Source organism: Podarcis gaigeae, assembly GCF_964106915.1.
Source record: "Podarcis gaigeae genome assembly, chromosome: 1".
Classification (NCBI taxonomy): Eukaryota; Metazoa; Chordata; class Lepidosauria; order Squamata; family Lacertidae; genus Podarcis; species Podarcis gaigeae.
In genome coordinates this window covers 114,033,669-114,060,835 of record NC_139678.1, presented here as the reverse complement: position 1 = coordinate 114,060,835, position 27,167 = coordinate 114,033,669, and the positions used below count along the sequence as shown (strand labels likewise).

The 27,167-nt window shown below is 42.2% G+C and overlaps 1 protein-coding gene across 2 annotated transcripts in view; it reads right to left on the bottom strand.

Moving 5' to 3' along the window:
- The window catches only part of LOC310826909 (titin-like), a 288,837-nt gene extending 261,925 nt beyond the window's left edge, over positions 1-26,912 (bottom strand). For both annotated transcript variants that reach the window (XM_083702293.1, XM_083702294.1), the window contains exons 1-19: positions 26,617-26,912; positions 24,110-24,213; positions 19,048-19,251; positions 17,307-17,594; positions 15,840-15,931; positions 15,500-15,747; positions 11,405-11,744; positions 10,829-10,972; positions 10,179-10,298; positions 7,717-7,857; positions 6,624-6,770; positions 6,038-6,175; positions 4,678-4,959; positions 4,430-4,555; positions 2,868-3,146; positions 2,477-2,545; positions 1,568-1,826; positions 1,054-1,114; positions 736-945 (exon numbers count right to left, since the gene is read on the bottom strand). In XM_083702293.1, the coding sequence (XP_083558419.1) occupies positions 736-945; positions 1,054-1,114; positions 1,568-1,826; positions 2,477-2,545; positions 2,868-3,146; positions 4,430-4,555; positions 4,678-4,959; positions 6,038-6,175; positions 6,624-6,770; positions 7,717-7,857; positions 10,179-10,298; positions 10,829-10,972; positions 11,405-11,744; positions 15,500-15,747; positions 15,840-15,931; positions 17,307-17,594; positions 19,048-19,251; positions 24,110-24,200 (3,239 nt within the window). In that variant the 5' untranslated portion in view covers positions 24,201-24,213; positions 26,617-26,912. The remainder of the gene's footprint in view (positions 1-735; positions 946-1,053; positions 1,115-1,567; positions 1,827-2,476; positions 2,546-2,867; positions 3,147-4,429; positions 4,556-4,677; positions 4,960-6,037; positions 6,176-6,623; positions 6,771-7,716; positions 7,858-10,178; positions 10,299-10,828; positions 10,973-11,404; positions 11,745-15,499; positions 15,748-15,839; positions 15,932-17,306; positions 17,595-19,047; positions 19,252-24,109; positions 24,214-26,616) is intronic.
- Positions 26,913-27,167: the final 255 nt, after the last annotated feature.

The window sequence follows — 27,167 nt, the reverse complement described above, 5'->3', positions numbered from 1 at the left end:
CCAGTTCACAGTTAAGAACAGAACGTCCAGAACGAATTGTACTTGGAACCACTGTACCTCTTCCTCTTCCCTGATTTTGTAAAGATATCCCATTCCTGCTGCAGCTGCACCAGACACAGCTCTGGGGTGTTTCATAGCTCCTCCTGACAATGAGGAAGGGTTTGGAGATGGGGACATATAAGTGGCTGCAAAGAGGAGGAGGAGGAGGGAGGGGAGGAAAGATGCACTGAGCAAGCTGCCTTCTGTTCACCCAGATTGGATGTAACCAGTCTTGCAGCAGTTGAGCAGTACTGCAGAGCAAACAAATTGTTTTGTGTCTATGTACCATATCATGTACCTGGGATGCAGGTGGCACTGTGGTCTAAACCACAGAGCCTAGGGCTTGCCGATCAGAACGTCGGCGGTTTGAATCCACGCGACAGGATGAGCTCCCGCCAACCTAGCAGTTTGAAAGCACGTCAAAGTGCAAGTAGATAAGTAGGTACCGCTCCAGCGGAAAGGTAAACAACGTTTCCGTACGCTGCTCTGGTTCACCAGAAGCAGCTTAGTCATGCTGGCCACATGATCCGGAAGCTGTTTGTGGACAAACGCCCCGGCTCTCAGCCAGGCTAAAGCGAGATAAGCACCGCAACCCCAGAGTCGTCCGTGACTGGACTTAATGGTCAGGGGTCCCTTTACCTTTACTGTTACCATATCATATAGACAGTGCATACAACTGTAAAATTCATATTGTACCTGTAGCCTGTCGTAAGAGGAAGCCCAGCTTTCTTCCAGTAAACATGTGGCTTTGGGTTGCCCCCAACCTGGCACTCAAAAATGACACATCCACCTTCAATTAACTTCTGTACGATTGGTTTCCGTATGAAGAATGGAGCAGCAGCTTCTCCAGATACTTCTTCTGCAGCAGTGACCTCAGCCATCACTACATCTTTCGACTCCACGTAGCTAGAAGAGCAATCACAGAAAAAAAGGTAAAATGCAAATATCACGACCCATCAGGCGGTAAGTATGAAAGGAGTTCACTACAATCCAAACACTTTTAAAAATCATTACCGTTTTTCTTCTGTGATCACTTTCGCAGAAACAGCTTCCTTGCTCTCAAACTCTTCTGAGACTATTATAAAATAATAATAATACTGATGTCAGTATACTTTCCACGATGGGGAATTGGCACTTCTGAGGAGGTCAGATAATGAGGAACTTTGTGACCTAATTTAGATGAAATGCTAAACTATGGTTTAGCATTATGAGGCCAGGTAGGCATAAGCCTCAGGTTTACATACTCCCCTTCTTCCAGTCATTGTTTCCCACAAACAATCATTTCCTGTTACATCTAAGTATAGGAAACTGTTGTTTTTCCTAAACCACAGTTAGTTAAATCAAACCAGGACAAAATCATGGTTTTAGACCCTTCTTTGTTAACTAACTGTGCTTAGAACCATGGTTATTGCATAGTTTACTCAGCCATCTACTTAAGATACCCAGAAAATATTCTCATTAAGGGGGCAGTGCCCACCTGTCAGCTATTGTGAATAAAACCTCCCCTCTGTTATTTTTCTGTACTTGCCTTGTACGGTCAGGTGGCATGAAGTGCTTACACTTCCTGCCTCATTGGTAGCAGTGCAAGTAAATCTTCCGCTGTCTTCTGCAAAAGCTTCTCGAATCACAAGGCGAGCGACTCCTGCCTCAAAGGTAATCTGAAAATCTATGGAACTCTCGATGCGATAGTCTTCTCTGTACCACGAAATGGTTGGTGCTGGATATGCAGAGATGCGACATTCCAGAGTGACAGACTCTCCCTCCATGACAGTCACATTTTTCAGGACCTAGATAACACAGACACACACACACCCAAATTCATATAATTTCCCTGCTCACAATGAATGGTGTTTTTAAGACGTGCCGGGAAATCGCCCTTTGCTTTAAAATGACTAAACTTGGGTTTAAATTGATGCTCCCTCTAAGATCACCGCATAGAAACTGAACAAGCCATTTCAGCCAAGGGAACAAAGCCATATATGCATTCCTCTGTGCTTTGAGTCTGCTCCCTCCATTGAACTGAATGGGGGGAACCCCTTGCATACAAAAATGTCATATATGATCCCGAAATGTCCTACTTTTCCTTGGAACATCCCTAATTTCATTGGAGAAATGTTGGAAGGTATGGAGTTATGTGACCCCCAAGCCAAAGGGATAAGTAACTCTACAAACGTTAGAAGACATCTGAAGGCAGCCCTGTATAGGGAAGGGGTTTTTTTATGTTTAATTGTGTTTTTCTATATCTTGGAAGCCACCCAACATATGACTGACATTTTATATGACTAGCTGCAAAACATCTACTGATTGATCTTGCTTTTCATCCAACTGACTACATACACTAGATGGCACCAGAGCTTCATCATATTTTGAATGTGGGAGGGAAGGAAAATAGCAGAGGAGATTACAGTCGGAAAAGCGCTGAGCATCGATCACTTACTGTTACTATGGATGGAGGTGTGGCGGGAACTTCTACTGGTACTGCTGGAACTCTAGGAGCTTCAATCACCTAGGGATACATAAAGCCAAGTTAATACAGGACACGCAAGGCTGAGGAAGTCAAGGGCATCATGCATGAGAGTGGAAGTAAGACAATGGATCCTCGCCCGTCCTTCTCCGCTGCTCGCTGTGACAAATTGATGTTAGGTTCTTTAGGTATGAATGGTGCAAGACAAAAAAGAAAACCACCAACACATGGTACACAAAGGTCAGTAGGGGAGAGATATTGTCAAGGGGGGTGGGGAAGAGGCTGGTAATGGAGGAGAGTTGTAAACACATCGGGTTACTCCGGATGCAAACCAAGATGGTTGGGGGTGACCTTAGTGACAAACCTCTGGTTCGCCTTCTTGCATTAATTCAATGCGTTCCCGTTGCATCAGGCCACCTGTCATGCTCACACCTATTTCTCTCTTCATTTCAGCACCATAGCGCTTCTGATAGGTGTCAGCTGTCTCTACAAAAGGAAACTGCGGGGAGGCTACTTTCTCCGGCAGCATTCTGGGTTCGGGTGACTTTGCAAGAGGAGGCCTCACAGGTTTGGTGATCTTTGGAACAGAAGTTGCTGACAACTCCTTTTGCAGAGTAGCTATAGCAGATCCTGCTATTGAAACCTAACCAACCCAAGAGAAAGAGAGTTACCACTTTGCTACTTTTCTGCAAAGGTGCACAATGAAGTAGCCAAGCAAATACATGTAAAAAGAGAGAGAAAAGAAAGGAGAGCAACAGCACTTTTTCTTGTAATGGGCAGTTTTAGAAAGATAAGAAGTAATCGATTAATTTTTTTTTGTCTACCAATAATTAGCTGTTATAATTTTTGAAATAATGAAAAATCATGTTTTAATATTTTGGCATTATTCAAATCAAAACCATTCCAGATTTGCTATTAAGCAGCCAGAAGTCTCATAGAAGTCATGTGACTTCTAGGCTTGTTTGACAGAAATTCAAATGATATTGCCCATGATATCATGGTAAATTTTCAAACATACAAAGGAAGGCTGCTAATTCCCTTTCAGTTAAAATGCCCAGATTGTTACATTAGGTATCCAGTACTTATCTGTATTTTATTTGGAAACCACGTTACAGTAAATTCCAATCATTTTTGCCTTATTTACATGTATTTGAGGCTTTAAAAAAGGGTGCATTTGTAATGTAAAGACGAAGAGATAACACAAATTTAAATTCTAAAAATGAATTAGCTGGGATCATTAGATGATGAGGCCTGTAAAGGAGACAATTAAAATGTCAACTATAAGTGGAAAAAGAAGAAGATTAAAGTACTGCAAAAGCAAAAAGTACTAGTGGAGACGTATGATATGGTATGGATTATGTAGGTATAACACGTTAATTCCTAAACTGATTTAGTATGCAGCAGAACCATTGAGGAATAAAGAATAAATGGTCTCATTTTAGGAATTATTCGATTAATGCACGGGGCGAACATTTAGAGAGAATTCTCTACTCTTCTTGAGAAGAAAGGTGTATGCCAGGCACATAGCATTTTATTCAGGATGGTTTTTCTTCCCCCCCACACCCACCTTATTGTCCCTTTCTGGACAATAGCTAGTATGATTATGTAATAATAATTTGGAATATGGAGTTTCTCTGGTGATTTTACAGACTGCTTATGCAGATAGATCTGTAGTATTTTAAGAGAGAACAGCCTAATAAAATATTAAAGTATGACACATCTTTCCCAGAGATGTTTTCCTATTAGATTGGGAGGAGACAAGGAATGATTTATGGGCAAGATTCACAAACAAACCTCCTCATTCCCCTTGCATATCGGCCACTTTGAACTCAGACCTGCATACAGAAGCACACATAGTGCTTGTTTCAGGTGATATGGCTGTTTGCCTGGACACACCCTTACTCCTCCTCCTCCTGCTCCTCTTACCTCATAAGTGTGATCTGGTTTAGGAACAGAAATTTTTGAAACTGTAAAATGAGGGCTTGCTGTGCGGGGACGTGTGTGTTCCACATGGATTGATTTTTCGACGGACGTTTCTGCAGTCCTTTTAATCTACATTAACCGACAAAACGTTTTGTTGAGCATAGCATGGCACATACCGAGCGGACGAAACAGAAACAAATATTTTCCAGCAGCCATCGGAATGGCCGCGTGGTTATAAATGGGAGCCTAACCTGTGTTGAGACAGACATCCCCATTTTTTCAGCAGCTGTTATGTGCCTCTCAGGAGGAACATGAACCTCCTCGGTTTTCATTACTTTGGTGACCACATGATGTTCTGGAGGCAACTCAACAACGCGTCTTGCTAATGTTTGTTCTTTGTATCCAAGTTCCAAAGCTGCCTGTTCAGAATAAGCTTCTTCCGCATAATCTGCCTCTCTTGGTTCTCTAGTGCGTGCTTGGTCAACTGCGTGAACAACTGTGGCTACAGCTTCAGCTCTTTTTCCAACACCAATCTAAAGGTAACATTTACAGAACACCGGCACATATCTAGGTTACTGACACAAAATGGCTAGCATAGAAGACATACATGCAAGCTTAACTGGCTATCCATAATCCAGGTGCTTCTGTATTCCATGTTTATGTTTTCACACATTCCCTGCTACTATCATATGTATACATTATAGCCCCCAGTGTATTCTGGAGCTCCTTTTCCTTGAATACAAATTGAAAAGTGCATTTGAAATACATATATCTGGATATGGAGGGTAGAAGATTGCACTGTACACTATGCAGACAGATAAATGCACAAATACAGTATGTCTCACATGAAATGTTCAAATACTGTATTTGAAGACCAATGTGAGCATTTACCTCCTTCTGGGGGGTCTGCCCCGATTGAATACTTGTGTATATGTACATATGCATACAGAAAGAATAGCATTTTCTGAAACCCGTATGTAGAAAGTTCAATGCAAATGAAGATTTACAGACAAAAACATTTATGTACAAACACACTAGCTTTTCAGATAAGTTTGCAACACATATTTCAAAAAGATATTGGATGGTTACATGGGACCATTTTATTACACATCTGTTCCTCATGAATGGTAAAATTGTCCTACAGGTGAATTGGCTCAAAGCTTTAGGTTCTGGGGTAGTTTGGTCTTTTGCATGGTCTCTTGGCTAAATTATTGTTTGTTTGCCTGAGCCTCTTCATACTTTAAAATAAAGTGCATCACAGATCCCACTTCATTAAACTGTTACTTTATTTGTTTAAAAATGTACTGTAATATTATATTGTGGGTTGATAGATCTAGATTATTCATTGAAGCAAGTTATTTTGGAACCTCAAACCTAACGTCAAAAGGATTTGGAAAGTAAGTTTTGACTATTTTCTCAGCATTCTGTTTCATCTAGATATAAACGCAAGTAACAAAAAATATACATGTGAAATAACTGTACTTTGGAAAAGCTATCTGTTTCAGAGGGGCATATTTGCTATGCTCTGGAACAATGGCTTAAGTGTGGATGTTGCAGAGCCTAAAAAGAACTTTGATTGGTGCGCTTCACATTTTTGAGAGCTCTATTCACCTGTTCGTGAACTAGATGGATCTGTTCTCTTTTGACAGCAGCTTCTTCTCTAGCTCTGGATATTGTTTCTTGCTCCCTGCGTTTGTCAACAGCAATGATTTTCGGAGCTACGACAGTTTTTTCGGCTTCCTTTCTTATCTGATCGTTATATGGCAAGAAAAGAAGTTTAAGTCACGTTAACGCCTCAAAAATAAAAGGTGCCAGAATGAGAGATGACACTGGAATGCGCGGGCAGGGAAAGGTTAACAGGATTAAGCGCTTCGTGCCTTGCAGAATGGCCCAGGTCCTGTGCTGAATAAATACCGGTGCTTGGTTATTTAACCGGATGGCTAGTTAAACATAAGAAAATTAAAACACCATTTAGTATATGAATTTTTTAAAGCCTGAAATGTTATCACAGGGAAGCTGTGAAAATATTAGGGCATAGTGTAATGAACAAAAAACAGAGCCCCACTTTCCATTTCTCTTAAGGGACCCAGCACCAGCAGGGTATTAAAAAAAAAGTTAGTACATTTATTGAAGGCATATGATAATGTCAATATGAGGATGGGATGTGAGAATGACATCACCCAGCAGGTCTATTCACCTTTTCTTGGATAAGGTGGACTTGTTCTTGTTTGGCAGCCATCCCCTCTGTGGTTTTAACTACTGTAGTGGGTACTTTGGGTTTATCAGTTGTAATTACAACCTTAGGTACGGAAGGTTTCACGGGCTTCACAACTTCTTTCCTCATCTGATTTTTTTTTCCCGTAAAAAGAGAGGTGTGATTATATATGATATGGTGTTGCAAAAATATTAACTGGACATCAGGGGAAAGCAAGGCAAAGCATATGGAGCAAAAAGAAAAGAAAAGAAAAGAATTCTATGCAGACCCTAGAATTAGTGCTATGTAAGGGCTGTACGCAATAGATCCTTTGTGGATCTATTGGATTCAGTAGAGTTCTGTCTAAATTGGGAAAGAGGCAACCAATTTATTATTTAAGTAACAAAACTCCTTTTGCTGATTACTTAAAATGGCCTTTCCTACCCCACCCCACCCCACCCAATTCCAGCAATCAGTGAGAGTACAAGGAGTTTGCTTTCAAAGATCCAAAAGGTACATTTATCAACACAAGCAGACTTTCTGTAACTGCATCATGCTTGATATCCATGTGGAACCATTTGTGGAAACAGTCTAATATTTGTTGGACTTGCAAGCCGAACTAAGTTGCCAAATGTGATTTTTGAGATTTTCGTAATTCATGGTTGGTTTGTTAGGCCATTATTTTGAGACATTGACCTTCACATTAGCAAAATAAGGCCCAATTACAACATGGAAAGCAATGAGATATTTTGAACTGGGCATAATATTTCATGAGTTTCCCTTGGAAAACTGTGATTGCTGACAAATATTTGGGTTGGGTTTTTTCCCCTGCTTGGTGTCTGCAACAAAAATCAACATGTAAATTGTCAATAATTATCTAGCAAAATTTATGTGCATCCTGGTAAGAAAAAAACAAACAGTTTATAATCTTACAACCTCTAAATATGCAGAAGTCCTCTTGAAATCATCAAAGCTTCTATTGTTGCATCATAATACTACTCATAAAGAAAGGGAACTTAAAAGCAACTGGCAAAGAATAAGGTTTGCAACCAAGAGGTAGATGGGTTAACGGCACATTTTTAAAAGCTGTATTCACCTTTTCATGATGAGTGATGTGAATTTGTTCTCTTGCGGTTGAAATTTCTTCTCTGGTTCGCGAAATCTGTTCTTGCGCCTTAACTGTGTCAGCCGCAATTATTACCTTGGGCACAGGAACTTTCACCGGTTCCTTTTTTATCTGTTGTTTATGGAAAGAAAGAAAGAAAGAAAGAAAGAAAGAAAGAAAGAGTTTAAGTTATACCAAATCTCAGAAATAAATCACACCACTTTATCCAGGAACAAGGAGATAAGCCCCAGTGGCCATAATCCTAGACAAAACTAAGTGCACTTAAATTTATGGAAATCAGTATGCTTAACTCTATACTGCCTTGTGGCCAGCAAGCTAGAGCTGGAACAGCTACACATTCTATGCTTGAATAATTGTGGGAAGTATTAAATCCTATAGATGCCATCCTAAACACACTGCAGACTGATATAATGATTCTCCATAGAATAATTTATTTGGAGGGGAACTGGTGTAAACTATTACCATGTGAGAAAACGGATGGGGAGTTAGCGAGATTAGGAGTCTGAATAACAAAGAGACCATCCACAAACAGCTGCAGTGTATCCTCACATCCCAAAAAGAGTGTTCTTGTTGTGTGTCCCAGCAGCCAATTATGAGCTCTCCCAAAAAACCTCCATTCTATTTCTCTTCTCCTCAACTAGCACCCAACACCCCACAGATTCTGAGTATACTAAATCCTCATTCAGGTGTTGTTGGTTGTTGTTTTTTTTGGAGGGAGGGGGCCTGTTGCCCCTTAAAAACAAAGATTGAGGAAGGTGTTACTTCGGATTTCCTGCTAAACATGCTGATTCTTCCCTCTTTGTTTCTCAGCAGTCCCCATTTGGGGTCCTGGTGTTTGGTTTTCAGTGGAGTGACACTACATCTTTACCTCTAGAAAAACAAGAGCATTTTAACATTTAGGCTGCATTCCCATAAACAAAGGGTTTTATGTGAAGAAAGGGAAACATCTATAGACATATTTTTTCCCTGAGGGCGTGTATTACTGTTGTACTGATTGCATATTCTTTTATAATAGAACAATCCTCACAAGGAGAATTCTACTGTGTTCTGAAAAGCAACAAGAGCATCTTCTTTTCTGTTGTCTGTTCTTCTGTGGTGAACTGAGGCGCAATGGAATTTGTCAGAGTCCATAATATTCACATGAGCAAGAACTTCAGGAGGTACTCATCTTTAAAGAGGAGTCCATGCTCCATTTTCCCTCCCACCTTAACTTCTCTCTCCATGGTCCTGATTTAAAGTACTGTAAGTAAATGTGAAATCCGGCATGAAATTATCAGATGCTCACATATAAATCATGTGACAGCAAGCTCTACGATGTTTCAGAACACTTCACAATGAATAGAGGAATGGTGTAGCATCGTGAAACATGACTCACAGAGAAGGGTGGGGGGAGTGGGCATCCCAGAACTATCTCTCAGAAAAGACAGCAGGGAGACATATTTTTAAGCTTAAAACTTTCAGTCATATGATGAAGAATCAGGAAATATTGGCCTGCACAACAAGGATGGCTCAGGTGGGATCCAGTGTAGGATTAGTGCCTGAAGTTTGAGAGTTGGTGTTGTTTTGTAAGTGGTTGTGCCAGAGGCAGTACACAATGGTTAACTGCCATGAAACAAAACAATAGCAGTTGTGCAACATCCTATGTAAGTGCAAGGCACCCACTGGATTTGGCTGTTGTGTGGTGCTAAAAGCAAGGAGTTCACTAGTGGAATGGCTGTTGCATGCCCCAACTGGATATCACTGCTTAGTTTCACGGTGAGGGGATTATGATAGCCCAGTGAAATTTCTGACATCTTTTTTTTTCTTTGAAAACTTCCCTTATTTTAAAAATCAGTTCCCCATGTGCAGCAAGGAGTGCAGTTACCGATCAAGAACATAGCAAGGGGGGGGGGGGAATTACAGCTGCTCTGGGCTCACATAGCTAATGTCATGATTCTTTGAATTCTGCCCAACATCTTTAACATAAGACCAAACTTTAGAGCATTTTCTGTGTTAAGACGCTTGTTGTTGGTTTGCTCTCAAACCAATAAAGCTCCTGGGCACAACCAGCCCTCTCTAGTCTAGACACATACATACATATATATATATAGATCAGCCACAACCAAGAACGACTTGTATGAATGTTAGCAGTGACAAATCAATGGATTAGGGCTTGGAAGAGTAATGTCACAATAAGCACACACATTCGATTATGAGCATAGCTGTCAAGGTTTCCCTTTTTTTAAGGGAAATTCCCTTATTCCGAATAGGATTCCCCTATAAAAAAAGGAAAAGGTTGACAGCTATGATTATGAGGCTCTTCTAAATCCTAGCAAACAAGACAAAAGGAAAATGGATGCATGGCTTATCACTGATCACGAGGTATACAGCTTGCAAATGAAACAAAAGTGACAAGAAGTGAGCTTCCCATGGGTAAAATAGGTACTATTCACCTTTTCATGAGTGATGTGTATTTGTTCTTGTTTAGTAGCAACTCCTTCTCTAGTTCTTGATATTACCTCTTGTTCTCTGGCTTTACCAGTAGTAACAACTATGGTAGCTTCCTTTTTAATCTGATCGTTGTGGTGGAAACAAAGAAAACCAAGCCTTAACATTTATTTTCAGCAAACAGACACTTTGAAAAATAAATAAATCACAAACATCATGACAACTGGAGGAGTATATGCTTGGGGAAAAGTTATTTCAAGCTCAGGCCAGGGGGTGGGAAGATAAGTTAAATATTAGGAACACCTTGGTCAGTATGATAAAAGTAATGTTAGATTAACCCAAACTGTCTCGTTGAATCATTGTTTACTGGGGTTATTAAAATCAGTCCTGGGACATCTGTACAGTATAAAATGGTTTAAAAACTGTTAGCTGGTTCCTGCCATTAATATAAAATGGATTGGTGTATTTATATTAGTTGACCCCATTGGTTTATATTCAGATGTTTTTCTTTACCATTAATACATGCTTATCTGGAATGCTTGCTAGTATTTTGTTAATTGTTTGCTGATTCATGCGGTGGTTGTGTGAATGGCAAGGAGAGGATGTTATAAATACATATATAGAGAGAGAGATTGCTGTTTTATTGTGCTTCTACCTGCTCCTGGACAGGTTGAATGTGTACTGCAGCCATTGCTGTCCTTTTAGCAGTCTGTTCTACAGCGCTTGGATGAGGTTCTCTCACTCTGGCCATGTCTACAGCAGCAACTACTGTAGCAACAGCTGCTGTTTTCTCAATGCCCTGTGGGACCCAAATGAGTCACATGAAAAGACATATCTTTCCCCCCATAAGCATAGAACAACAACAGCAACAACAACATAACAACATGGGTGCTGAGCACAAGGCACGCAGATGGACTTACCACTCAGTCCAGGGATGGGAATCCTTGGTCCCTCCAGAAGCTGTTGGACTCCAACTCCCACCATCCGCCATGTTTGCTGGGCCTTGTGAGAGTTGCGGGCCGAACAACATCGAGAGGGCCATAGGTAAGCCATCCCAGACTTAATTCTATTTTGACATTATGATTCCACTGCCTAAATAGCCATATAAGCAGGGACTGGTGCACAACTTTCTTGTAATTCTATGTGAACAGGCTAAATTCACTGTGAACACCTCACAAGACAGAGCCAATGAGCTGTGGTCTTTCAAAATGTTTCTGAAGAAAGGCCTTACCTCTGCTGCCGCTGCCGCAGCCGCAGCCGTACTGGCAGCAGCACCAACTCCGATAGCAGCTGCCGCTGCAGCTGTGCCACTGACAGTGATCTGTTCCTGGACACCATATCTCCCCTCCCATCTCTCTTCAGTCTTCATCTGGGTCGTACTTGTCGTTATTCTGGTGTCTCTCATTCTTGTTTCAGACGTGGCCACGTAGCCTTCCTGCTTCCAAGGAGGAAGGACCTCAGAACCCTCCGCTGCCGCTGCCTGCGCTTTACGCACCAAGATTGGGGATTTCACAGGCCTGATGGGCGAGGTGGAGACTGAGAGCCTCCCAACCCCAGCAGGAGACACGGACCTGTGGGATAAACATAGCACATTGCTGATGCCACGGAAAACAAAAGCAGCACTAGGGCAGCCTAGTATTTAAATACTTGCTTGGTGGCCGTGGGCGAGAAGGAACTGCATGCAAGGGAGTGAATAAACTGGAATTATTATTATTATTATTATTATTATTATTATTATTATTATTATTTCATTTACATGCTGCCCATCTGACTGGGTTGCCCAGCCACTCTGTGTGGCTTCCAGTAATATATTAAAATAGGTATGGATCACTGTGTCTTTCCTCAGTACCTAGTACAGAAGCCAAGGAGGCTGCCGAAGGAGGGAGGCCTCTTTCCTCTATACCTAACATAGAAATGCAACAGGCTGCTGGAGGAGAGGAAGAACTCTGCCAGCTCTGAGCAAGCTAGTAAGCACTTTTGTGGGCTAAGATCATTTATGGGCTTATTTGTCCATCATTTATGGGCTTATTTGCCGGATCTGATTGCACAGGTTTCCATACTCGGTGTGCTGTATACGAATTGATAGTGTTGAGTGCTAACAGAAATCAGTGGAATATGTTCAGTACTTGAAACGTAAATTAAACAGGTGCCATGAAAATTCAGGGGGAAAGCATATTGATTATTTAGCACCAGCAAAAAAGAAAGTGGGGTAAGTAGACCGGAGTTGTGCAAGAATCAGAAATTAGTTCAGTTTAGATCTCTTAAGTGGTGTCCCACTGAGGATTCAGCTACATTAGTAAAACAAAAAAACAGTGTTTTGAATGTGTTTTAAACATGCAACACCAAATTGTGATGTACAGCACAAAACTTTTCTATGCGATTTTACATGCCGTTCCCCCCCCCCTTTTGTTACGATGATTTAATTTATGACTTATTTATAGTGGGTTTTTTTTCCTGTGTGTAGATCCACCCTAAGTCAAACCTGAAGTAGACTAAATGAAATCAACGGATTTAATTTAGTAATTAAATCTAGAACTAGTATTCTATATATCTACAGATTTTATTAACATCCGATCAGACTCTGAATAACAGCAGTGTGGGCTCAATACTTATTTGTAAAATGAACTTATTCAGAGGAAAATAAAAAGCAGAAGTGTGTCCTGCAGGGGACACTGTTGCATCAGTGTTGTATTTATATATCTTCTCGGAGGTAGGTTATCTAAGAAGTAAGCAATTGTTTTTTCCCCCAAATCGTTGCTATCACACACACACACGTAATATATTTATTTAACTTTTCTTTAACAAAATTTGCAGGCTGCTTGATTGTCTAAAAAATCTCCAAGCCCTTTACAAAGGCTATAGAACGTACATGAAAACTGCCAATAATACTAAAGTTTAAAACAAGGTTTTTGTTTGTTTTAAATCAAAATATGAATATAATTGCACCATAGACTAAAATTGCAGATTGAGATACATGTCAGTTTTATGTGTCTCGATAGGCTTGGCTAGAGAGAAACGTTTTAGAGGTGCTGGAAAGAATACAGTGAAGGTAATTGCCTAATGGCAGTGAGCAAGGGAGATACAGAGAGTAGGAGCTGCTACACTGAGAGATGAATTCTTGCAAGTGTGGACTGACAATTATGTGGCATTTGCAAATAAATTATTATTATTATTATTATTATTATTATTATTATTATTATTATTATTATTATTATTATTAACACCCTACCCATCTGGCTGGGTTTCCCCCAGCCACTATGGATGGCTCCCAACAGTACAGTGGTGCCTCGCAAGACGAAATTAATTCGTTCCGCAAGTCTTTTCGTCTTGCGAGTTTTTCGTCTTGCGAAGCACGGTTTCCCATAGGAATGCATTGAAAATCAATCAATGCATTCCTATGGAAACCGCCTTCAGACCAGGTCCGGGGAAAGTCTGTCCCCCGACCTCTTCTGAAGGCCGGCGGGGGGCGAAAGTCTTTGCTCCCCCCCCCGCCTGCCTTCAAAAGCCGTCCGGGAGAGCGGAGAAAAGTCTTTGCTCCCCCCCGCCTGCCTTCAAAAGCCGTCCGGGAGCGCGTTTATCCGCTCTCCCGGGAAGGCAGGCAGGGGGGCAAAAGTTTTTGCTCCCCCCCGTCTGCCTTCAAAAGCCGTACGGGATAGCGGAATGCACTTCCCTGCTATCCCGGACCGCTTTTAAAATGCTGGCGGTGGGGAGCAAAGCCTTTCGGCCCCCGCCGGCCTTCCTGGACCTCTTCTGAAGGCCGGAGGGGGGGGAAAGGCTTTGCTCCCCACCGCCAGCATTTAAAAGAGGTCCCCGGAGATTTCCCTATGGGCTTTCTTCTTGCGAAGCAAACCCATAGGGAAAATCGTCTAGCGAAGCGAACAAAAACCGAAAAACCCTTTCGTCTTGCGGGTTTTTCGTCTTGCGAGGCATTCGTCTTGCGGGGCACCACTGTATATAAAAAACATGATGAAACATCAAAAATTAAAAATTTCCCTCAACAGATATCTTCTAAAAGTCAGATAGTTATTTATTTCCTTGACATCTAATGGGAGGGAGTTCCACAGGGTGGGCGCCACCACCGAGAAGGCCCTCTGCCTGGTTCCCTGTAACCTCACATCTCACAGTGAGGGAACTGCCAGAAGGCCCTTGGAGCTGGACCTCAGAGTCCAGGCAGAATGATGGGGGTGAAGACGCTCCTTCAGGTATACTGGGTCGAGGCCATGTTTCAGAATCATGGCAGCATGTCATATAAAGCCTAGAAAAATAAAATGACTGAAACATAGAAATATGTTCTGTGTGAAAGTATTATTTGGTGGCTTCTAAATATTTGGCTCACTTTCACCAGGTTTCATGTGCTTTCTTGAATCTAACCTGTATAACTAAGGATATACCTGCACCTAGAGGAAGTGGGGGGGGGGGAGTCCTGTTGTACATGTATAAATCCTTTTGCTGATGGGATGCATTAGTTGGGCACTGTGCAGAGCTCCCTCAGTCCAGCTAGGACCCATGTACACATGGGAACAAGCTCTTATTCATGTATCCCTAGCCTGATGGGGAATCTCATGTGATATATGCATAACTCCACAACCTGATCCAACAGCAATGATGCTACACACAACCTAGAGGAGGAGGAGGAAGGAGGAGGAGGAAGAGGAGGAAAAAGAGAAGACACTGCCATAGACCTTCATTTACACACTGGAGTGCCTGTAAGCAGTGGCGTAGCGTGGGTTGTCAGCACCTGGGGCAAGGCAAGTAATTTGCGCCCCCTAACCCATGGATTTGTGCCCCCTAACCCTAACCTAACCCCTATACTGGGTCGAGGCCATTTAGGGCTTTAAAGGTCAGCACCAACACTTTGAATTGTGCTCGGAAACATACTGGGAGCCATTGTAGGTTTCAGTGTTGGAGATTGAAGTGGCTTAATGGGCATACTGAGGTGAAATCTTACCCATGTGCAAAGAAGAGATCCTAAGTTCCAAGTGAGAATGTACCTCATTGTCTGGTATATTTTATCCCTCTTGCTAAACCAGAGGGACACTTTCTTCCTTTTAAAAGTGCAAGGTAGTCACCACCTTCTTTTTAGGGCAGGGATAGGGATGGGCAACAGAAACAGAAACTCATAAGTCGTGTGTGTGCCTTGCTAAGGATTCCCACCCAACAAAAAGGGCATGGAACCAAATGCACCCATCCAAACCATTGGCACCCATCCAAACCATTGGCTTCCAGGCCATAGCATCTTCTGTGTATCTCATTCCAATTTGTATTAAAGTTGCCAGAGGGAGGTTGGGGAGAAAGAGAACTTTGTAAAGGCGTTAGAGTGGTTTACCTGACTGGAGATGGTGTTGGAGCTCTGACATGTCTTACAGGAGATGGCGACTGTCTAACCGGAGATGGCGACTGCTGTCTTGCCATCTGTACTTTGGCAGCAATTATTGGTGGAGTCGGTGATTTAGAGGTAGGCCGCGGTGGCATCCGCGGAGGAGCCTTGTGTGGCAGCTGTTGCCCAGTGGCACTCGCCTCTATAACCATCTCAGCAGTTGCAAGTGTTCTGGCGTCAAAGTGGGCTTCTATCTTCTGCAAATGCAAATAAACAGTCAGGAGAATCTGCAGCAATAAACAAAGACATCCTGAAAACTTCCAGTAAACCCGCCTGCCAAAATACAAACCTTTTCAACTCTAGTTTGTCTTGTAGCTTGTGTAATCTGAGCAGTCGAAACAATTGTCTTTGTCTTTTTAGCGGGAACAGCCTCTTCCTCACCTAATAAGAAAGGGAAACCAGACTCTTAAATTGCAATATAAGCAATAATTGGTTTTGTGTGTGTGCGTGGGAGAATAAAATCTGTTGTTCCAATTTTTTATTTTCACATATAAACACCACCGGTAAAAAAACAAACCAAAAATCCCCCCAAACCCTGCCATCTGTTTTCCTTGGGCATCTAGACAATTAATGGGGGAACTGTTGGTATAAGATTAGTCTTTTTGTACAACTATGTAATTAGGCCAACTGCGTGATGCATAATAATTAAGACATTGATGTTTCAGAATCATGGCAGCATGTCATAGAAAAATAAAATGACTGAAACATAGATATATGTTCTGTGTGAAAGTATTATTTGGTGACTTCTAAATATTTGGCTCACTTTCACCAAATTTCATGTTCTTTCTTGAATATAACCTGTATAACTAAGGATATGCCTGAACCTAGAGGAAGTGGGGGGGGGGGAGTCCTGTTGTACATGTATAAATCCTTTTGCTGATGGGATGCATTAGTTGGGCACTGTGCAGAGCTCCCTCAGTCCAGCTAGGACCCATGTACACATGGGAACAAGCTCTTATTCATGTATCCCTAGCCTGATGGGGAATCTCATGTGATATATGCATAACTCCACAACCTGATCCAACAGCAATGATGCTACACACAACCTAGAGGAGGAGGAGGAAGGAGGAGGAGGAAGAGGAGGAAAAAGAGAAGACACTGCCATAGACCTTCATTTACACACTGGAGTGCCTGTAAGCAGTGGCGTAGCGTGGGTTGTCAGCACCTGGGGCAAGGCAAGTAATTTGCGCCCCCTAACCCATGGATTTGTGCCCCCTAACCCTAACCCCCAGATGTTGCGCCCAGTGCGGCCGGGCCCCCCTGCACCCCCCACGCTACGCCACTGCCTGTAAGCATATTTCCAAGTGAGTCATTATGAAGCGACAATACACAACAGGACAAACCCTGAAGATAAGAAATCAAACCATGTTTTGCTGGGTTTTTATAGCAAAACAACTTTCAAAAAATTATAGGAGAAATGGATGCAATAACAAAGATAAACCTTTTGCCTCACACATACATAAACGATGCCTAATTATTATTTTTGTATACAAAAAGGGGAAGAACTGCAAACAGTTATGTTGATGTGATTGAGGGGTGGGAGAGTGAAGAAATGCTTTCTCTCACGCTGAGTTATTTAGGATAAGTTTCAGTCTCGAGCGAATTTTTTTACAACCCAGTTACAAATGCTTGAGATGATGTTGATGGATCTGTTGACGGAACAGTAATAGCCGTGTCGGCACTGCCATGATGATACAATAGGTATGTGTGGGGGGGTTGTGTGTGTGTGGCTGACACACTTCTGATCTATTATTACCTTGAACCAGAAGTTCGGCTGTTGAAGTTGCTCGTCCCACGCTATTTGTGGCATTTACTGAATAGGTGCCGGAGTCTTCGGGGTAAGCTTCTGCAATTATTAAACTGTAGAGGTCTCCTTCGTGTAAAATTTGGAAATCAGGGGAGCTTTGAATTTCTGCTCCATCCCGATAGAACTTCACCACAGGTGTAGGGATTCCAGTCACTCTCACGTCAAGTCGAACTTGACTTCCTTGTCTTGCTGTTGTGCTCTGTAGTCGTTGTGAAAAGTTGGGTGGCGCTGTTTCAGCTGTGGTTTAAAGAACAAGAAGAATGCTCAGATAAGAGGGGAACAAAAAAGACCAGTTCCTGGTCATTTTAATTGATTGTATTAAAATTATTATGTTAAAACAGGAGTGGCCAACCTGTGGTCTTTCAGACATTACCAGGCTACAAGTCCCATCATCCTTGACCATTTGCCACACTAGCTGTGACTGATGGGAGTTGGAAGTCCAATAGCATTTGGAGGGCCAGAGTTTACCCATCCATGTGTTAAAATATTAACTATGTATTAAATATTATCAATAATTGTTCCAGTAAAGAATCCCAGATTTTATCTTTCATACACCTTTGCGGCATCAAAATTGACTAATTCAGAGGAAATTATTGTGTCAGTTTTGACTGAAGCATTTCAGTGGCAAACTCTTACAAGAAAAGCATCAGTTGAGATGAGCAGAAAACAATGGGATTTCTTTGTATCGGTTAAGTAGTTCCACTAAAATCAGTATAGCTTCTGGTATGTTAAATATTATTCACAAATTATGAGGCAGGATCAAAACATGCACCCTGACACTTTACATTCTCAGGCTGTAAGCATATTTGTCTCCTGAAACACCCTTACTTGGCCTTTTGGAAATTCTGTGTACATGTGCTGAACAACACACATAAATATACATAACGTAATACGTTACATGGGCACAAATGCTTGATTCTTTGGATAATTATATCCTTTTCAAGGGAAAAGGTTCATGGGGGTCCATTGAACACAAATCTGTTGCCTCGGCCCAGTATACCTCAAGGAGCGTCTCCACTCCCATTGCTCTGCCTGGACCCTGAGGTCCAGCTCCAAGGGCCTTCTGGTGGTTCCCTCAGTGCGAGGAGCCAAGTTACAGGGAACCAGGCAGAGGGGCCTTCTCGGTACTGGTGCCCACCCTGTGGAACGCCCTCCCATCAGATGTCAAAGAGATAAATAACTATCTGACGTTTAGAAGACATCTGAAGGCAGCCCTATTTAGGGAAGTTTTTAATGACTGATGCTTTAATGTATTTTTAACCTTTGTTGGAAGCCGCCCAAAGTGGCTGGGGGGACCCAGCCAGATGGGCGGGGGTATAAATAATAAATTATTATTATTACTACTGCTGCTGCTGCTACTGCTACTATTACTGATTTACATGTGCATCTTGGGGACATCACGTGCAGGCCTCATGTATCCTATAGTTGACTGGTCCTTACTTCCAAGCAAAAGTATTTAGGATTAAGGGGTAAACTAAATATGAATAATCTTATAATGACGTAGTCCTTGAATACAGAGTAGGATTTAGAAGTGGGGAAGGAAATGAAGCAGCTTGCTTAATGGTGTTGATCTCTTGCGCCTTTCTTAATTTCATGCTTCTAAAAAGTAGTATTTGTGGGTCATTTCACTGGGTTGGCAGGTGTCAGAAGGAAAGTGTCAACTGTTGATAGTCCCCTAATTCCAACATACCTGTTACAAGTAGTTCAGCGGTACTAGTTGCTTGTCCAGATCCATTGGTGGCTTGTAGGGTGTATCTTCCACTGTTAGCGGCTGTCACGGCGGAGATCACAAGTTTAGCGCGGCCATCGCTATATGAGATCTGCACACCGGGCAGAGTTGCAGCAGAAATAACCTGACCATCCCGATACCAGCTCACCTCAGGAACTGGGGAACCTTTAGCAGGAGAAAGACAGTTAAAGCGTTACTGTTGTTAATAAGGTTGCCAAATATCACTGATTGTCACCCATGCAGTTTTCAATTGACATAGGGCCTCAGATCCTGATTAGGCAAGAAGAATGTGATTTGAAGGATATTGCATTTTGAGAAAACCCACGCTGGCCGTGCCGTTGGTTGCCAGAACATGTCAATATTCATTTCTGCTGTCTATGCAGTTGGAGCCATCTGGCAATCTTCTTTTCCACCTTCTAATAATTAATAATAATAAACTCTCAATATTTCCATCTAAATTTTCAACGAAAGAACAGCTGAGATGCAGACAATGAGAAGGTAGCTTTCCTAGGTGACAAGTAGAATTTAATTTCTAATGCTTAGTCTTTTTTAAAAAAAGGGATAGCTCAAGAAAACTGAAGGAGTTGAAATTATTTGCACATCTGCACTATACCCTATAAAGTGGTTGTATTATAAGGGAATTCCATATCCAGAAGCATAGGAGGTAAAATTAGAACACTTGAAGTCCCTGATTCAAGTCTCAGGCTCTCTGTGAACATACTAGGTAATCTTAAGGAAGCAACAGTCAACGTTAGCTTCCCACCTGTAATGAAGGGATACTTGTTCTGGCTAAGGCCAGCCCTACTGTTAGCCAGAGTAAGGAAACCTTCTGAGCACCATCAACCATTCTCCGTTGTTGGAGGACATAAACTGTATATGTACTATATGGCCTGTCCTGCTGTATAAGCTGCTTTCCTCAGGAGCAGCGGAGGGTTAGAGTCCCTATCCTGCTAACAGTACTGAAGTAAGATTCAACTGGCCAGCGCAATTGGCTTCTATATATGGAATGGTGCGGAGATGGAACACCATTTTGTCCTTTGCCTCAGGCGGTAAAATGTTTTGTGCTGGCCCTACATCACATAATTTTTGCAAGACTTACTGAGTGGATGCATGTAAAAGTGCTACAGTCACTTAGAAATGTGATGTATAATATAAATAAAGTAACAGTTTTATGTTGTAGTCTGAAAGATTGTATTTTGCGATAATTTGGAGGGAAAGCCCTGATTTGCTGACATTAATATACAGTTTACAACCTAACTTTAATATTTGACCTGTAAATATAGATATGTAGTCCGATTTTGCATTATCATAGGTAGAGAAAGACTAAATTTTAAATGCCTGATTATTGAGAAGAGGGAAAGAATTGCAAGTGCAAAGTTATCCTTCTTTGGTGATTTAGGGGCTCAGATTTCAAGAGATAAAAATTGCTCACAGATTTTAGTGCATTAGAAACCCAAATCCTGAATCACTGTCAGCCCTGTCCAAATTGATGAGTGGCTTTGGGGAAGGAGGGATTTACAACACCTTGCAATGTGAGTTAGTGTTAACAATAAGATTACTTTGTGCAAAGGATTGGACTGGAGACAAAAGCAAAAGAGAAACGGTTTCAGAAAACTAGCTCTCCCTGTGATACAGAGAGCCTATGGAAATACTCCCAGCCTGTGCCACCATGCTCTGGTCTCACTGACATACTAAGCAGTCCAGTGAATGTGGCAGATGGAATAAATTTGAGGGATAAAAGGAATCTTAACCCATAAGATGGGGAGTGGGGAACATTTTTTCAGACTGAGAGTCACATTCTCTTACCTGCAACCTTCTGGGTGCCACATGCAAATGGTGGGCATGGTCAGAGGCAAAAATGGGAGACACAATTGGTTTGACTCTTAGGTACGTATGATAGGCTACATTCTAGCCATGCAAATACCAGTAGCTTTCATACTCTCACATCTCCCACAGACCTCTCACAAGAATTATCACCCTTCAAGGTCTATTTTAGCCAGGCAAACCCTACTTTGACTCGGACAGCAAAAGAGGAACTCAGTTGAGAAGCCCTCCGCCCCCCATTATGATATACCTCACTGCATCTAAGGCCAGATTAAGGCATGCTGAGGTCCTAAACTATGTCAGGTTTAAGAGGACCCAGACCGTCACACGCACACACAAAATGTATCATTCTAACAGAAAGGACAACAGAAATCATAAATATCTGTGCATGCATATACACTGGTGCATAGGCGAGAATGCAACTGAAAACCAACAATTTAACTAGAACGTATGGTATATCTTGCAATAGGCCTGTTTGTTGTATATGAAATGCCTTACATTTAATGAGCAGAATTGGTGGAATATGGTACTATGTGGGCAATGTGCTTTGAGGAACAAGATCCACTTGCACAATGGGACTTCCTCCTAACCTTTCATTTCTGATTTAGGGATTGCCGGGAAAGAATAGGAACATGGTTCCATGCATGCAACAGTTTAGCTGAATCCCACCCATTTCTTTTTATATATAGGGGTCCCTTATAGCCAGAGGTCATAAACTGCAGCTAAACTGAGTTTGTGTATAAATCTAGCACTTAGTGCAGCTTCTGTGACCAAGAGATCGCCACACCCACCACTGCTGAGTTCTGATACTAGAAGTGACCTCAGCAGAGAGAAAAGGTGTTTGGGCAGAGGGGCTGCAGAGAGGTAAGCATCCCTCTATGCCCCTTTTGTTAAAAATGCCCCTTTCCTTTTGTGTGTGAGAGATCGAGGCAGTTCCATGTTTAAACTCATGAGACTGTCGCCACCAACACTTCAAGCTTAGCCTTTGGGTATAAAGGCAATTGAATTTACTTTCAAGTAAGTGTTAGGCAATATAGATTCCCACAGGCGAATACACAAATCAATGGTCCCAGGAAGGATTGCCTCCCTTGCCCTGGCTCACACTGCAAAATATATGGTTTCTAGTTCAGAAGAAGGAATTAGAGTAAGCAAGGATGGGGGCATAGGGGGAAATGAAGCCACACAGATGGGACTTTGCAGGAGGGGCTATGGGGGAAAACTTCCAGCAGCACAGAACCGAGTCCTGGCAAGGCTGCTCATGTATCTTAGGCTGGTTCTGCTATTATACTGTGGCTCATGTATCATGGCCATGCACAGGAATAAATATATATTATGTTGCCTATGCCCAATGTGTGGCCTATGATCTACCTAAGGTATGTATTCTGAGTCATGGGGTATTTCCACATCATGTTCAGTTCCAGTAATATGGCCCTTAACTTTAAAACATGTGGGCTGCTATAAGCTGCACCATGATCTCATTTGGCCTGGCAATGCTTGCAGCACATCTAAAACAGGACCTGCCATCGTGAAATCTGGCTTTGTGGACAGAGACTTGGATGAATTTGGGCCACTTTGGAGCATGACTTTGTGGAAGCTTAAGATTTAAGGGATTCAGTCATGGAACTCCAGCCTTTGGTGTGATCCAGTGGGGCTCTCCTTCTACGTTCTAAAACCAGCTTACTGCCGATTCATCCCATTGCCAGCAATTTCAGCCTGTGGCAGCTGCATCACCACCCACTCTAGTCAGCAAGTACTTTTCCTGGACAGCCACTTTGAGTAAAGATGCAGACCCCAATTATTCTCTCCTCCAGAATGGCCTAGTGCCATGGCTTGTTACCCATAGATATTTATCATGATTGTGCCTTCCTCCTCATGCTCCATTCTCCCTCGCTACTGTGCAGAGGCAACAAACCATGGATCTTGGCTTACCATTACATCCAAACCAGAGATCATGGTTTGACTCCCTTTCACCTCTACTATTCTAAGTTTTCACTCTAGGAAACCATGATCTCTTGCCAAAATTTGCTTTTGGCTAACCAACTGCACTTTCTCAGAAGGAGAAACAAACCACAAACACTGGCTTGGATGTATCCATATGCCAAGGATCATGGTTTGTGTCCTCCCAGTGCAAGCAGGGAGGATTGAAAGAACATTCTTTAGGCAGGTTTGGGGTATATTATTTACTATGTAGTACCAGTTTACCATGATGTGAACTGGTTCTATATCTGCTAAACTGTAACTCACAGAGAAGGAAGGGACTTAATCACCTGAAGTATTCCACAGTTGTGCACCTTGACTGTATATAGTATATACTGTCAAATTAAACCCCCCACCCAACCCCCCCACCTCTCAGCACCCCCTAACTTTTAAAGAGGTATAAGAGTCCTTTAAATGCATGGTGTGTGAGAAACCTTTACGTGGTAAATAAATTATGCAAAGTAGTCCGCACAGGAATGTGAATGGTCAGACTAAAGCCTTGCTGTACATTGACAACTATATTTCTCACTCTACCAACTGACAGGAAATGTCTTCCCTGAAGCAGTCCATTTCCCCCATTTCAGCTTAGGGCTGAAGTTTTCCTCAGGATAGGAAAAAATGGATACTCAAGGAGGACTACTAGTATTTGCCTCTATCGGTGGAGGCAGTAATGCTTCTTAACATCAGTTTCTGGAAGCTGCAGGAAGTGGGTGTACTCTTGTGTTTGGGCCCTGCCTGAGGGTTTTTCCACAGGCATCTGGTTGGCCACTGTGAAAACAGGATACTGGACTAGATGGGCCTTTGGCCTGATACACCAGGCTCTCATGATGTTCTTATGGAATCATGTGGTGTCAAACTGAGGCGTCAGCAGAGGAAGAACCAACGTTGCCTTTGACGTTTTATGCCTTTGCGCCATAGGGGGAGCTAAACCCCCATGAAGACACCTAATACCCTGATGTTGATGATGATGATAATCCTAATAATCAAACCCTTCATCTGATCCTCCCTCAGTGGGCCACCACTAGTGCAGTCAGTCACTGCCATCACCCCGGTGCAAGCAGGCAGGGGACCAGTGTGGGATGGAAACAGAGGGAGTATAAGAAAGCCCACCCCCACCTCAGATAATCTGATACATAGGAGAAACACTGTCCCCGTTGACCATGGTGTTTGGAGAAACCAGCGAAAGAAAAGGGAAGCCATAATTGCGAGATAAAAGCCTTACCACTAATGTGAGCCTCAAAGGTTGCGGCACTACCCTCCAGTGCCACAACACTTTGTAACGGCTGCGTGAACGTCGGCGCTTTGGTTGACATCTTTAAAGGCACTCTGAAAAGAAAGACGGGAATAAAAAGTGTATGTGAGACATCGATCCTTCTGAAGTCCTGAGCATAGAGAGCACGACCAGCTGACATGAAACTCTTTGCCCTACACTTTCCTATGGAGTGATTTCCACTGATGACATTCTTGACAGAGTCACACCCTAAAAGCAGCATTTTATGGAGGTTGATGCATTGTAATTATCCTGACTATCTACAGCTCTGATTAGCATAGTCAGTGACCTGGTTGCAAACGGCTTAAAGGGAGCTGCATATAGAATCATGGAGTTGCAAGGGGCACTGGGGGGGTCATCTAGTCCAACCCCCTGCAATGCAGGAATCTCAGCTAAAGCATCCATGACAGACAGCCATCCAACCTCTGCTTAAAAATCTCCAAGCAAGGACAGTCCATATTGCCAAATGGAAATAAGCACGCTGCTTAAGAGCCTCCTATCTCATGCTGCCATTGCTTTATTATCTGACATTTGCTGCACTCCCTAAGCCAGAGCTTCCCTAACTTTTCATGTCGGTGACACCCTTTTCAGACATGCATCATTTTGCAACACAGTAATCCGGCTTTACTAGCAAACTGGAGGTTAAACAAAGCCCTTTCCAGCTCCGGAATGAGCTCAGGGAGCATTCACGCGACACACCTACACACTGCAGGCGACACACAAACGTGTTGCGATTCGCCGTTTGGAAATCTCTGCCTTAAGCCCTTCTCAAACCAGAAGTGAAAATGGAGGGGTGGAGGGTGGGAGGAAATGATTTTATTCAAAATCAAAAAAACTGCCCTAAAGTGCTAGTATCATTTCCCCATTCCACGTGCCTTTTAATGAGTGACCATTAAAGTATACTGGAAATCTTCAGTCTATGTGGAAATTTAGAAGTCTTTAAAAAGAACCTCCTTAGAATGCTTGATAGTTTCCTTTAATACAAAAGATGTACTCTGTGGGGAGAGGTGGGGGGGAAGCAGAATAAAAATGTACAGTACTTGTAAAACATACAAGCAGCACAGTTGAATCTAGGTTAGAGAGTGAGGAGCCCTGTGAAATGTGAGCTAGGCTATAAGATAACTGACACTGATGGTTTGAACAACTGCAGGAAGGTGCAAAATCTGACCCCACCCCACCCCTAAAACATTTGTTGGTAAAACACAATGTCCTCACTTTCTGGCAAACCACATAAAAAAAGCATATAGCCATGTAATAATTCAACTCAGTATGCAAGACCTATAATATCCCTCTGTATTTATTTGCCTGCTGGATTTGTCATAAAAGAGGCAGGATCAGTATTCTGATATCTTTAATGAATTCCCACAAAACTACAAACTGAGGTACCAGAGATTTTACTAGTGGCATATGGGAGGCTTATTTCTCTCTGTTATCTTAAAAACTCCTATGCCTGTAAGTTCAGACAGCAGAATTCCATTGAGATAATAATAGAAAGCTTCATAATAGCAATATGAACATGCTGCCTTTTTGTGTATATGGCCCCCTTTCTTCTTAAATACCGTGGTTAAAACTTCCAGATTTCTAACAAGTGAATTCCTTTACATGAATTCATTGCAATGCTTAGTCTTAAATTGAGAATATTTAGATGACTTTACAACGTCAATTTCCAAGTTGGGTTCCTCACATTATCTGAAGCAGAAAGAACAGAGCTAAAAGGAAAGAAAGCAAAGACTACTTAAGGCGACTTAATTCCATAGCATAGATGTTTCAGTCCCCAATTTGTTTTCTTCTCTACCTTAATGTAGTGGGGGAAATTGCTGTTTATCCAAACGGTAATCTTATATGACTTTTGTATCATTAGTATTTCGAAAGTATGCCTGTGAAATGTCACATTCCAAAAATAACCACCCCGGGTTTGACTGACAGCAGGCAAGTGGTCCAGATCTGCAGTGTAATGGATACCCCAGCAGCTGATTCCCTTAAAAAGTCATCAGCGACTAGCCGATGCCATGTGCATTTTATCAGAGCTATTCTGGGAGCATCTCCGTTTATCTGCAAGTAATATAACCTTGAGCACTCCCTGGAAGCATTAAAAGTTAACCAGACATTTTAATAGGCATATATATATATATATATATATATTTGCTTTCGTTTGAGGTGACTTTATATATATATATATATATATATATATATATATATATATATGAATGAAATAGCTTTTCACACTCAAGCACATTTAAAGACATATTAGCCAACTATTACAAAGACCTAAGAATTCATTTGCCAAGATATCTATACTTCTGCATTCTGGTTTAAAAGAATCATGTAGGACTTCATGCTTTTTCTCCCAGCCCCCTTAAATCAAGCTACTAGACACTAGCTACTAGTACATGCATTTTGTACCAGGGCTTTCCTTGACATAGAAAACACAGCTCAGTCAACCCAGGCATGCCACTCACCTGATTGCACAAGAGTGCCTAAATTGGGTGGGCTACGCCCAAACGTAAGTTCCTTAAACGACGTCCTTATCCAGAGTATGATTTTAAACAATCCCAACATGAGAATGGTTGAGCCTCTAGCCGAAAAAAACAAAACTACACGGTTGAGACGGTGTAGTTTTGCTTTTCCCTGCAATCCCTACACCCGAGGCGAGGCTGGGAATGCACGACTGCTCAGAAGTGCTAACATGGTTGTTTAGCTTTTTATACCCCAGATCTGCTGACAAGTCTGCCTCTGTCACCTCGGCGCCACTTCTGATTGGCTTCCCCAGCAAAAAGGGGTGTATGTCCGCTTAATGCAATGGGCCACCTGTTTGCATGATTGACAATGCTAATTTTGGCACTAGAAAGAGAGGCCATGCTAAGGAACAAGCAACCAGGTTTTTTTCCCCAGAAAGTATAGTTGTGTGGGGGACTGGGATTGTATCTGATGCTACTAAGGAGTTCATGCCTTAGGTACTGTATCTTTTTTTTTAAAAAAAAAAAGTGGGAGAGTAAAGAAATGGGGTCAT